This window comes from Rattus norvegicus, chromosome 10 (genome assembly GCF_021556685.1).
Source record: "Rattus norvegicus strain SHRSP/BbbUtx chromosome 10, alternate assembly SHRSP_T2T, whole genome shotgun sequence".
NCBI classification, from domain to species: domain Eukaryota; kingdom Metazoa; phylum Chordata; class Mammalia; order Rodentia; family Muridae; genus Rattus; species Rattus norvegicus.
Window position 1 is genome coordinate 50,974,376 of NC_141543.1, and position 12,748 is coordinate 50,987,123.

The following is a 12,748-nucleotide window of genomic DNA, read 5'->3' on the forward strand; positions in this document are numbered from 1 at the left end:
ACCTGAGCGGAGGGGCGGGGCTTCCTGTTAAGCCCCGCCCACCAGCGGGAATCCAGCCAGCTTACCTAGCGGGTTCAGACTGCTTACCAGAGCCTGGTTTCCCGCCACCTCCTGCGGGTGCCCAGACACCGGGCCTGGGCTTCTTCAGCACCAGGGCAAGGGGTCGAATGGAAGCCACAGGACTAGACCTAGCCCAGACATCGTTAGACTAAAGGGCCAGGGAGGGGGTGCCGGCGTAAGGGTGGGAGCAGAGAACAGGAAACTCACTTCCTAGCCTTTGCTCTTTAGAACCAAACAGACCTGGGTCCGAAATACAGGAGCTATAAGTGACCCCACCACTATGTGCCTCTGTTTTCCCCATCTGTAGCAAGGGTCCAATTATCTATGGGCCAGCTGAGAGGTTACAGAAGCATGGCCTGCGAGTTCCGTCCACCCTCTCAGCGTAGGAGTTAGAACTGGGCCTCCGAAGAGGAGAAGGGTTCCCAGGCAGAACCTGCAGGAGGGGGCAGCTAGAACTTCTGACCCTGTCTTAATCCTATCAGTCCCACCCCTGGAGCAGAGAGGACCTGAAGAGCTAGTGGGCCCGTAGGACTCCTATAGAAAGACTTGTGTCTCCAGAAAGACCTAGAAAAAGTGTGGCTCCTAAGGAAAGCAGGGTTCTAAAACAGGACCTGAGCCCAGTTGCCTGGATCATGCATGACCTGGGGCTAGGCCAGGTGCCTGAAAAGTGGACCCTGGGTCCTGTGACTTAGGAACAGGTAAAGCAGGGGAGGGAGGATAGGTTCCTCCCGGGTGGATTGAAACAGACCATTCTGATCTACAGACAATACACGTGGGGAGGCAACAGCAGAACCCAGGAGTCAACCAGGGAGGGTCAGGACCCCAGGCCGCCCAGAAGCTGTCTTGCTCAGACTGCAGATACACAGGCTGGGGGCTGCCCTCAGCTCCCAACCAGTAAAGTTAGTTGTCTTTGGGACAAGGAGGGAGTGTGTGCCTGGGCTTCACCTGGATGCATTTTGTTCCTTTCTCAGAATAGTTGCTAGAAAATGACATAGACTAGGGTGCACGGGAGTTGCATGGAGCCCTTGCTTTGGGACAACCCTGCTATGTCCCACTATCAGAAGACACCCGGCTTCCTGGAAACTCAGCATGTCCAAGCCCGAAGTGTGAGGGTCTTCAGAGGTCAGCTGAACTAGCACCTCACCCACGTGTGTAGCGGGGATCACTGGTTCTCCCCAGGCAACTTACTAGAGCTGTCTCTGAGAAAAGGGCAAGGTGTTTGGAGTCATCACACCAGATCTGCTTTGTTCTAGAACGAGTAAAGAGTATAGCACACATTTCAAATACACATTTCATTGCTGCAGGAGCTAGGGCTACAGCCCTGTCTCGAAAAGCCAGAAAAGGGTGGGAGGAGAGAAGAGCCAAGGCCCGGTGGAGCAAAGCCCAAAGTGGAAGATCAGACCATCAACACAAATTTCTGCTCCACAGATTGGGTTTACAGCAGACAAGAGGCAGCTTTTCCCGGGGGGAAAGCTTGGAAACCTTCAGGGGAAGTTGGTGATCTGTCTCAAAGACCCCAGACCTCCAACCAAAGCTCTCTGTACTGTTTCGCTAGGATCTTTGGCGCTCAGCACACAAGTTGGTCTGGGGAGCCCGGAAGGGGCGGGGTCTCAGCTTGACCGACAGTTACCTGTGTCAGCAGGCTCAGCATTGTGCAGTCATGGGGCATGCTTGTGACATGCCGAATGCTTTTTTTTTTTTTTTAATTATATTAACTCGTTCAATCCTCCCAAAAGCCTTAGGAAGGTGTGTGTTCCCTTCCCATTCTACAGATGAGACAACTGAGGCGGGAGGCGAAGGGAACTGCCTAGGACTCCCCGACGCTGCCTGAGGCTGTCTTGCATTGGGGATAACACGGCGACCCGGGACTCCGGGTGCCAGAGGACAGGCCCTGTTCACGACGCCGCAGCCAATGGGTGCGGAGCCCGGAGTGGGGTGACGCGGCGTCAGCGTGCGCTCGCGGGACTCGGGCTTTGGTCACGTGCCCAGCGCCCGTTCGACCCGGGGGCGGGGCAGTCTGACCTGCGGTTACGCGCTCTGCCTCGTGGGACTGCTCACTGCAAGCACTACTTCTAAAGTGTAAATTTCTGTGCCCGCTCCGGCTTCGCTACCTGGGAGACCAGCATGCACCTCCCGCTTGGTCCCCATCCTTTAAGCACTGCAGACACTGTGAACCTTGAGCAGCAGGACCTCTCTGCTCAGCAGTGCCCTCAATGTTGGGAGCTCGGTGGTGCCAGGAATGGCAGGCGCTGAGTCGGAGGCTGCTGCCACCCTGCATGACCCCGTTATCTATCTTGACTGCAAGGAACTAAGCTTGGGCCTGGCTGGGTGAAGGAGGAGAGGAGCAGGCAGTGGGAATAGACTACTAAGAAGCCAGAGCCACCTGGGAGGGCTTAGTCTCCTGATCTCACTTTATATAGAGGGACTGCTGACTTAAGAATTCCTGCCCTAGATGAGGGCTGATCTCTTTAGAGTCGACTTCTGGTGCAAGCTGTCCAGGAGGCGTCTAGCCCTCTCTGATGCTCTGTGTTCAATCCATTGTGGTAGCTGCTTGTTAACAGTCTCTACCCCACAAGAGGGCTGGGTATGCTCAAAGCCTGTACACAGTAGGGGTTCAGCTTACAAGTGGAGAGGGGGAAATTGCTGGCTAATGGGGGCTGGGGAGCAGTGGTATGCTCTGAGTCGCAGAAGAGAGCAAAGTACATCAATTGATGACATCCCCTGACACCAGTCAAGTCCAGCCTAAGGGATTTACTGTTGGAATTCCAGGTCCAAACCCGGGAGCAGAGTCTGATAGGAAGATGCAGGTTTATTAGATCCACCATGAAGAGGAAAGAACAGATTCTCCATCTCCCATGGTGCCCCCCCAGGTGTAAAGAACCGTTATAGAAAAATAGTATAGGATGAACAGAGGAGGGAAGCCCATGTGCTAAGTGGGGTTTTTCCAGGCCCCATGTCTTCTGATACTCTGGCCACTGCAACTCACTTTGACCCCGTTGAGCAGAGAAGGAGCTAAACCTTCCCCGGACCACCAGATGTTCTGGGTTCTGACAGAGGGCCAGTGCCATCCCTCCCCCTACACTCTCAGCAATGGGAAGGACGAAGCCAGAGGTCTGTGTTTGACATAGCCTGGTCAGCTCCCATCTCTTTAAGTTTCAACTGGGACTTCTCATCAGAATTTAATAGTGTTAGGCAAATGGGAAGGGATTACAGTATCTGCTGAGGGATTCAGAGAGGCCTCAAAAGTGAAGGGGGTGGGGCTGGGGGGTGGGGCAAGAGACATGCCAAACAATCTGTTGTGAGGACTGTGATAGGTTAAAATACGGGATGTTTCGCCTGAATATTGGATTTCAGGCCATACCAGACTGACAGCTAGCTGTCCCTTCAGCCAGTGTGTGGATTCCTTTTTCTGTCCTCATCTTCCCTGGGATCCTACCCCAACCCCTTCCACTCAAAGACTGACATGCAAAGGTCCCTGTGTATCACTCACAGTCCCATTTCATGGGTGAGGAAAAGGGGCAGAAGGGGCATAGTGAATTCTCTGGTGCCACCAGTGTAGTGTGTGAATGCGCTGAATGGGATAGACAGGAGACAGCAACAGAAGAAAGTCACTGGGCTTCCAGAATCATCAGACTCTCTAGAGCTGCCAGCAGAGACCTGACCTCCTGGGATGTTCAAGACATGGCCGAGAGACCTGAACATAGCCTTCCAGAGACCATGAAAGAACAAATAGCTTCCTTGAATATCTCGGCTCTTCTTGGGTATCATGCTTGTCTGGGATCTCTGGTTCTGCTCTTGTCTAAGATCCAGAAGACATGTTTTTCTTGGAAAGTGAATAGATAGTGAAGCTCCTTTCACATCAAGAGCTTCAGTGGAGACTGCTGGGTGGGGCTATCATCAAGATGGGGCTCCAGAGATGGGAGGGGAGGCAGTAAGGCCTAACAGGAAGAAAGGAGAGCCAGAAGTTTGTCTCTGTCCACATGTACCCAAGGTTTTCTCCTTCCTCTAACAGTCAGGGGTTTGAAGGCGAGTTCTTGGTATTTTGTGTAAACCACCAGAAAGAGCTGTGGCCCCGAGCTGCTTGGCAATCTCTAGTCGGTTAGAGCAGAGCCAACCCTAAGGAAGCAGAGCCAAGACACACAAAGGATAAACAAGCAGCTAGCCTACTATATAGATGGCACCTGTATACAGCTGTTCCTGAGACCCGGTCCTCGTTCTGACTCGTTAACCCATTTCTGCCACAACCCACAAGGTTGTATGCACCCTTTGAGCGAGGCGTTTGGGCCGCTGACTCCATCCTGACAAAGCGGCCCTGGTGCCACTTTTCTCCAATGTTTGTTGCATTTGTCTCCCCTCACAGAATCCCTACTTTATAGGAGTGTCTACTAGTCTACTGGGAAACTGCACATTGGCAAGTGCCCACCAGGGGTTGCAAAGTCCCTCCTCGGAGAATTGTCAGCCAGATCATAGCCGCCATGACCGTCCTGCCCTCCCTCCTGGTCTGGCCAGCCTACCCTAACAGTGCCAGAGCCTTCCTCCCTGCAGGCCACAGGAGTTCTCTAGCACTCAGCAGAGGAGCGGCCTTGGTTCTGGGAATTGAAGAAGGCTTCACGTTCCCTAAGGGCAGAGGCTGAGCACTAGCCAGGCACAGGCATGAGGAACACTAAGGAAAAGTGCACTTGGGCCTTGTGAGCCCAGGACAGCCTCCGCCCACCTGCTCTTCATGGGGTAGAGATCGACTTCTGGATCCTTCAATGCCACGGTGCCTAGCACAGAGCTGGGGCACAGAATGCACTCAAACCATGTTGTGTGCTCAGCAGGATCTGGGTTGTGAGCCAGTGTATGGTAAAGGTACTCTCCTCTTTTTTCCTGTTGAGGGCTTGTGATTCACTCCACCTGGTCAGAGTCAGAGCCTCAGCTCCTGAATCTTGGGGTGACAGTGGGTCTTAGGGTGCTGAATGCCGGGGGTTAGCGACTGGAGGGACCCCTATCAGCCTGTGCCTCCTGGGCCTTTCATCAGCTGCACATCTAGCAGACTGGGATCTGGGTCTAAGTGACAGGTATTTTAATCTCTGTGTCCAAAAGCAAGTCTGTGGCTTTTCCTAGCCCCAACTTTTCCAGGACAAGCTGGCAGACGTTAGCCAGAGACAAGTTTGGTACATTTATTACACTTGAGTTCCATCCTCAAATCCGAGAGGTGAAGGGTCTGAAGGGCTTCAAGTCCTCAAGTTAAAGAAGACATAGGCACAGGTACTGGATCCACTTACTCGTGTCTCTCCACTTGGTCTCTTTGCTCAGGGCTGACTGAGGCTACTTTCTAAAGGACAATACATCAAAAGAGTGCCTTAGGGCAGCCTCCTGGACTGGCATAGGATCCTCACAGAAGGTGAGGAGGTAGGGAGGGGCAGAGATAGGCTGCTTTGGGGTGACAAGGAGATTCTAAAACTGTGATGGCCACACAACCCTCTAATTCTTGATGGAAACCATCCAAATGAACATTTAAAGTTTTTAACCTGTATCTGTGGTGTGGACTATAGACTTTAAAGAACAAAGCTGGCGAGAGGGGCCAATTCTTCTGGGAGCTGAGATTTGGCATGGCTTTATAGAAGATTCTGGTGCTTTTTTGGCAGAAACCCAGGTGAGGGGTTTGATTGCCTCAGGCCTACTTGCTCTGAGCCAGGGCACATGGTCTTGCCATGTCAGAGTCAGAGGAAAATCCATTATACTCAGTCCTGTGGCTCTTAGGTGGCCAGAGTAGATGTATACCTGCCCCTTCCCCAAAGTCTGCTGGTCTGCTGGAGTTTCCTCCAGGAACTAAGGAGGGCAATCTGCAACTGCTCCCTCCATGAAGGCCTCTTAATTGTGGCATGTGGTGCTGGCCTGTGGCCCAGACCTTGGGAAGCAGAGGCTAGAGGATCTCTGGGCTAGAGGCCAGCCTGGGCTAACTGGTGTGTTACAGGCCAGTCAGGACTACATAGTAGGACCCGATCTCAAAACATGAAATAAAATCAAAAGGCAGATGGGAGCTAGAGAGATGTCTCACTGGTTAAAGAACACACTGTTTTTACAGAGAGCTGGAGTTAAGTTCTCAGGGCCCATACAGAGGCTTACAACCACCTTCCAACTTCAGCTCCAGGGAATCCAGTGCCTTCTCCTAGCTTCTGTAGGCACCTGAACTAGTAAGTGCACAGATCTACACTCAGACAACACACATAAACACAGAATTTTAAAAATTAAAATTTTTAAAAAAAAAAAAAGAGTCAGGTGGGCCAACCTCCAGGCCCTTTGGATGGTCAGGCCAATTAGATATCACACAGAAGGGCTGGTTCAACTATTTATTGTGGAGTACTTTACATGCAAGAACACAAATTAGAGACAGTGTTTGGAAGCAGAACCAGTGGGGTAGGGAGACACAATAGTTGTCACTCTGAGCCACCCTCCAGAAGCAGCTCTACCCACAGAAACAGGACAGGGACAAGAATCTGACTCGTGAGACAACAGAATAACAAACTCAACACCATCTTTTCAGCAGCTCCAAAGATCCTCAGATCCTCACAAAGGAAGTGCAAACTTTAGGAAGAAACTACCCAGCTCTCCCAGAGAGCCTGAGGGCATGAGTGTGGCAGGAGGGAGCAGTCAGGACAGAGGATTGACAGTTATTCTTGGGAGCTAGGGGAAGCCTAGCTTAGACCCCATGAACGTGAAGGGCTGGGGATGCGCACTGGGCTAAGCAGGTTCCAGATGGCCACAAAGGGAGGATCTCCAAGTGGAGACATGCTCCCCTATTGGCCTCCTGTGTGGCTGAGCACACAGGGAGACCCAGGCATCCCTACAGCAGAACACAGGGAGGCTGCAGACTGGCCAGGCAGGAACAAAAGCCCCACTCTGCCCTCCCAGCCACCTAGGACCACCTGGTCCCCAGAGTACCTATCCTGCGCCATCTGAGAGGCCATCAGCCAGAGGACAGTGGAAAGGGGAGCTTTGTGGTGGAACAAAGGAGCTCACTGCCCTGGGCCACGGAGGGTCCAGCCACCACTTTCCTGGCTGAGCAGTGTAGTGGCAGACAGCGTGGGCTAGGTGGGTAGGACGAGGGTAACGAGCCAAGTCACAGTCTCTCACACTGAGGGGCTGACAGAGTAAGTGGAAGCTGGCCGGGGCCACAGCTACCAAGAAGCCCTTTTGGCTCCAAGCCCCCATGTCCCGTGCACAGATAAATGAGTTGGTGACTCTCGGCCCAACTCCAGTCTGCCTTCTTAGTACCTGGGCAGAGGTCACTCTAGGGCACCCGGAGACGCTCCTTCGCTGCTGCCTGATGGCCAAAAAGGTAGGAAGAAGCAGTCTTCACACTTCAGCACACAATGAACAAGAAAAGGTTAAATACATCCTCAAGAAAATATTTTGACAAAATAAATATTTTAACCTATAATCAGGTGTAATTAGTGCTTATGAGGAGTCCCGGCGATAATTTAGTGTAATTAAGTACACACTCTATCTGTGATTTCTAACACTTGTAGAGACTGCTGGCTTGAGAGGACTTCTAAGGACTTTACCCACAGATGGTGGGGAAGAGGCAGGAAAGAGTCCTCAGGACAGGACAGCTCACAAGAGGTGAACCTCCCTCAGGCCCCTCAGACCCCCAGGCCCAGTCTTGCTTCTGGTAAAGGCCTCAGGCACATGTCACTTCAGCCCACAGATAAGGCAGACTACCTCTAGACATGATGTGAAGAACACAAACCAAGCCACTAGCTGGGCTGGTCCCAGCCAGAGAGGTAGCCTCTTGATGGCTGGTGGGAGTCCTTGAGTACCTGCTGCCCCCACAGCAGCCCAGCTTCAGTCAGACCCAGCAGCTGGAGTCAGGAGGTCAGAGGACAGCTCTGGACACTGGTACTAGGAACAGCCTTGTTGGGGACCCCCATCAGGCTCTCTCCCTGATGGAAGCCTATCTCCCTTTCTATGTCATCCATAAACAGGGGCAGCCTCTTAATTCAGAGATGCTGGCCTGGTTGCTATTTCCTACATGTCCAACTCTTGTAGGCTGTGTATAGCTGACTCTCACAGACAACCCTTCTAGAACTGTGCCAAAGGCCAAGCTTTCAGGTACACTGAGCTCCCTGGCCGCCTCTGATGTGACAAGCCGTCAGAAGCCTTAGCAGCCAGGCCAGCCTTTGAGGGCTCTGCCCTTGAGAAACACTGAGAGAAGTTCTGGTTGGCCAAGGGTCCTGAATGGAGGGTGGAGGTGAGACAGATGCTCAGAGAGGTCTGGGCATTCAGCAGGTCAACTGAGCTCCCTGCAGGAGGGGCTTCCTGGATGCCTTTGCAAGCCTGAATGACATCCTCCGTAGGTCCTGCCAGATAAGGCCTTGCCAGACCCGCTGGGCATTGCCAGCTCTCATTTGCTCAGACTGAGGCTGTTAGCAAGCTTCAGAATGAATTGGTGGCTAGAGATATGTGAGGTGGGGACAGCCATGAAGGCTGAGGCCATGTCAGGGAGAGGAGAGGACTGGAGTATGGCTCCTGGTCATCTGGAACCTCCAGGCACAGCCCATAGCTACCTTCTTCTGGGCCTAGAGATAGCTTGCGGAGGCTGTTGAAGACCAAGTCTAGTCATGGGATGCATTAAAGTCATGTTGCTTTAGCAAATAACCCTCTGTAGACACCAGGGCCGGGTATGAATGTGAGTGTGCATGCCGTGCCTGGAGTAAGCCGTCTACCATCTGCGGGGCACATGCTGCCCTCACAGCTGCTGTCACACCAAGAGCCACAGGTCCCTGTCTTGGTCCCAGGCCTGGCAGTCGACTGATGGAGAAGGGGCCAGGGACATGAGGGCCCTTCAAGGTAGTAACCACAGAACCCACTCAAGTACAGACACACTAAGTGCCACAGGTACCACACAGTTCAAGGAGAGAAACCAAGTCTGTAGTTACAAACGCTTGAGCCCTGCTTTCCCAGAATCCTTGATGGAAGAAGGGGGTCCAGTGGAGCAGTGTCTCACCTGAAGGAAGCCATGGAGCTAGGCAGAAGCAGGAAGGGGAGATGAGAGGGTCAGTTCAGGAGTTCTGACCAGAAAGTGTCAAGGGGCTACCCTGCCTGGCGCTGTGCCACTGGTTCTTTCTGGGAAGACCGAAGGCCACGAGGGCCCTCGGGGGGAGGGAGGACAGGACCTCTGGTCAGTGCTGCAGTTGCCACCCAGAGAGAAGGTGGCAAAGTTGCTCCTGACCAGGGTGGCCTGGGTGCAAACACAGTGGCATTTCCATGGAGATACAGGTATGCAGGCTGGGGGAGTGGCCAGTGCCCAGTGTCCACTGGGAGAGTCAGCAGTGACCTGCCAGGGCGCGGCAGACCACAGGACAGCTCACAGAGCAAAGAGCGCATCCTCAGACCGCTCTGGCTTCTTCCGGTTTGAAGTGTTTGAGGCTGGTGCAGGGGCCTCTGTTGGGGGTGAGGGCAGGTCTGGAACTGTTTCTGCAGCTTTGGCTCTTTCTTCCAGGAACTTATCAAACTCTGCAATACAAACCAAATTGAGGGCCAGGCTTGATGGGGTCGCTTAGCTGGAGCCCCACACCCTGGTCTCCAGCTCCAGCCAGTACAACCCTGGCCTGGCTGTGCTCTGGCAGGGGGTACATGTGTGCAGGACCCTCTGGCAGGACGTGTGTGTACAGTAGGGATGAGAGGGATGCCGGCAGGAGAGCAACCAGCTAGATCCTAGTTATTCTGAGCTCTCTCAGTCTGGACCAGCCTATTCCTGATTCTGCACACACAATAGGGGAAAGCTGGATTAGAGGTGAGAGAAGGGAGGACCCTACATACTGCCGTGGCCCTAAAGATGAGGAAAGGACCAGCAGCCCTCGGTCCCTTCATAGAAAGGCTCTAGAAAAAGTATGCAGAGTACCCACCCCTTCAGGAGCCCAGAGCTCTAGCTCCCAGATCACACAGGGCAGGGCTGAGAAATGGACCTGCACCTGCTTAGACACCACAGACCCACGCTCACTGACCCAAGGATGAGGCCTGAGAAAGGCTGCAGAAGGCAACCACTTAGGACAATGGTAGGTCCTTAGCCTGGCCTTTGCCACAGGGTCTGGAAGAATCCAGGGGAGGGGACGCATGGGATGAGGTGTAGAAGGAAGACGGAAAGGAGGTAAGGTCAGCTGGGAAGAGGCCAGGAGCCTTGGTGGAGAACTAGGCCCATGTTCCCACCTAGCCATCAACTGAGGCCCAGATGCCCAAAAGGCCCTGCACTGTGTGGGGCGATTCAGTCCCCATGAAGACTAGGGCTCGGGCCCAGCCTCGCATGGCTCGAGCAGTTCAGAGTATGGGGCCAGCCCCTGTGCAGTCCTGAGTGAGAGTTGGGAATGAGAGAGCAGAAGGACTGTAAGACCACTGGCCAGGCCTACCTTCACTCGTGACACCCTCTTCTAGGTCGTCACCCTTCTGTGGATGGAGAAGAGAATGGCATTAGGGTTCATCCCTGTCCTGCCCACTCCCCACCTCTGCCCACCCATCGCTACCCAAGTGAAGTGCGACTTTTCCTGCTTCCAGAGTTCTCTTCTTCCTATTAGAGAGGTGGAGAGTAATCTTGAAGAAAAAAAAAGTTTTTCTTTCTTTCTTTTTTTAAGAGCAAAACGACAAAAAAGATTCTAGGTTTTGATCTCCTAGAAGGACAATAAAAAAATTCCAGGCTGGGGATTTAGCTCAGTGGTAGAGCGCTTACCTAGGAAGAGCAAGGCCCTGGGTTCGGTCCCCAGCTCCGAAAAAAAAGAACCAAAAAAAAAAAATTCCAAAATTGGTGCAGGCTCCTACCTGTCCTGCATCCATCAACACCAGGTTCTGAGGACAGACGCCATGGTTACATGAGGCTGAGACACATCAATGCTGCCAGCATAGGGATTCTGGAAAGAGGCTCTGCACACCAATAACTAGAAGCTGCTTGGGGCCTGTATGGCTTATGTCTGACTCCAGCAGTGAAAGCCAGAGAAGCTGCCATCTAGTCACACGCCCACAGCCTCCAAGGAGCTGGACCCACCTTCCCCTGGACCCAAGCTCCTATTCTTGCTGCCTAAGAGGCCATGGAGGTCCTGCGCACCTCTACACACTTATGTGGATCACACTGGAACAAACAGAGAGGAGCTTATTTATATACAGGCCTCACCAGCAGCCAGGGCTGAGCTGCCTGGGTTTCTTCTGATATATCACTGCCTTGGTGAGAGTCTTGCTGACAAATCCTTTCTAAATCTTGTCTCTTTAGGGTCTCATGGTGCCCAGGTTGGCCTTGAACAGACTGAGTAACTAAAGTTGGCCTTACAGTTCTGACTCTTCTGCCTCCATTTCCCAAGTGTTGGGCTTAGAGGTGTGTGTGACACTGTGTCTAGTCTGGGTGAGGACCCTGAGACTTTCTGTTCCTGCCTTGGTAAGGGACATATTTCTTTCTAGGCACTCCTAGATTTCATGGAAACTTTCAACCTTCCCTGACACCCAGGTGGCCGCCTCCTGGGGCAGCATCTTTAGAAGGCCTGGCCCCTGGGGAAAAGGCTGTGTTTCCCCCTGACTACAGCTTGCTGCCTATGTCCTGTGGGAGTTGTCACAGGAAGCCTGTAGCCACCACAGAATCCCCTATACTCCAGCTGCTGTGATGAAATGCTCTGTAAGGAGCAGGGAACTGGCTTGAGGCCATCTTCAGACACTTGGTCTTCTCTCCATCCCAGAAGGTGGACAGACATTCATTTGGGGCAGAGCTTGTAAACAAATATGAGAAAGCGGTGGGAATGGGGATGGTGGTGAACTTAAATCCAAGCACCTAACTCACTTGGGGGTGGGGGAGAAAAAAAAGAGAAATGAGGGTTGGGGTGCAGCATTCCCCTCGCATGCACAACGCCATGACTGCAATCCCCAACTAGGGGGAAGAAGAGAAGGAAACAAAAACCAAAACACAAAAATATCCTCCTCCCTCAAAACAAAAAGCAGCATGAAACAAAAAAGAACCAAGCAGAACCACTGAAACACATGCCTCTGCCATTTAAGAGAAACTGGAGAGGATTCAGTGTGTGTTACAAGTGGTTAGAGCTGGGCTCTCCACTGCCCACAAGTGTGAGACATTGAAGGGACCTGCCCACATCTGTACAGAGCTGTGTGGCTGAGAGGCTGTGCCCAGAGCCAGCACCACCAGGCTCCATGTGAAGGAAAGGAAGGTGAGCTTTGCTGAGCTGCCTTCGCCTCCCTCCTCCAACCCACCACTGTGGAGGTAGAGCCCCTGCCACAAGCCCCAAGGCCTTCCTCAGAAGAACTCCTGCCTTGCCACACCCCACACCAAATGTAAAAGTCAAGTCTCACCAGGTCTGTCCTGAGCCACACCTCAATGTCGTCCATGACAGAGGGCTGCGCAACGGGAATCTATGAAGGTAGAGGCGGCAAGCAGCGGGGTCAGGCAGCCCCCACACAGCCAGGTGAAGGAAGACAGAACACCAGAACAAAGTAAATCGTCAAAAGTAACCCCCAAACAAAACTAAAATGTACACAGAGCAAAACAACTACATGGCACGCACAGGCAGCACAGGCAGCTATGTGTGAAATGGCGGGCGAGGAGAGCAATGAGGTGGTAAAAAGCAGGGGCTGCCGGCAAGGGTAGTGGCAGAAAGTACGTGTTCTTGATATGGAGAACTTTTTGCTTATGCGTGTTTGCCTTTTCAGGCCAGGG

At 52.9% G+C, this 12,748-nt stretch overlaps 1 protein-coding gene across 8 annotated transcripts in view; it reads right to left on the reverse strand.

Annotated features, from left to right (window-relative positions):
* Positions 1-6,381: 6,381 nt before the first annotated feature.
* Positions 6,382-12,748, reverse strand: part of Tom1l2 (target of myb1 like 2 membrane trafficking protein) — a 122,123-nt gene continuing 115,756 nt past the window's right edge. For 7 of the 8 annotated variants that reach the window (NM_001399549.1, XM_087572883.1, XM_087572888.1 and 4 more), the window contains 3 exon segments: positions 6,382-9,561; positions 10,452-10,488; positions 12,385-12,444. In NM_001399549.1, the coding sequence (NP_001386478.1) occupies positions 9,413-9,561; positions 10,452-10,488; positions 12,385-12,444 (246 nt within the window). In that variant the 3' untranslated portion in view covers positions 6,382-9,412. 8 annotated transcript variants of the gene reach the window in all.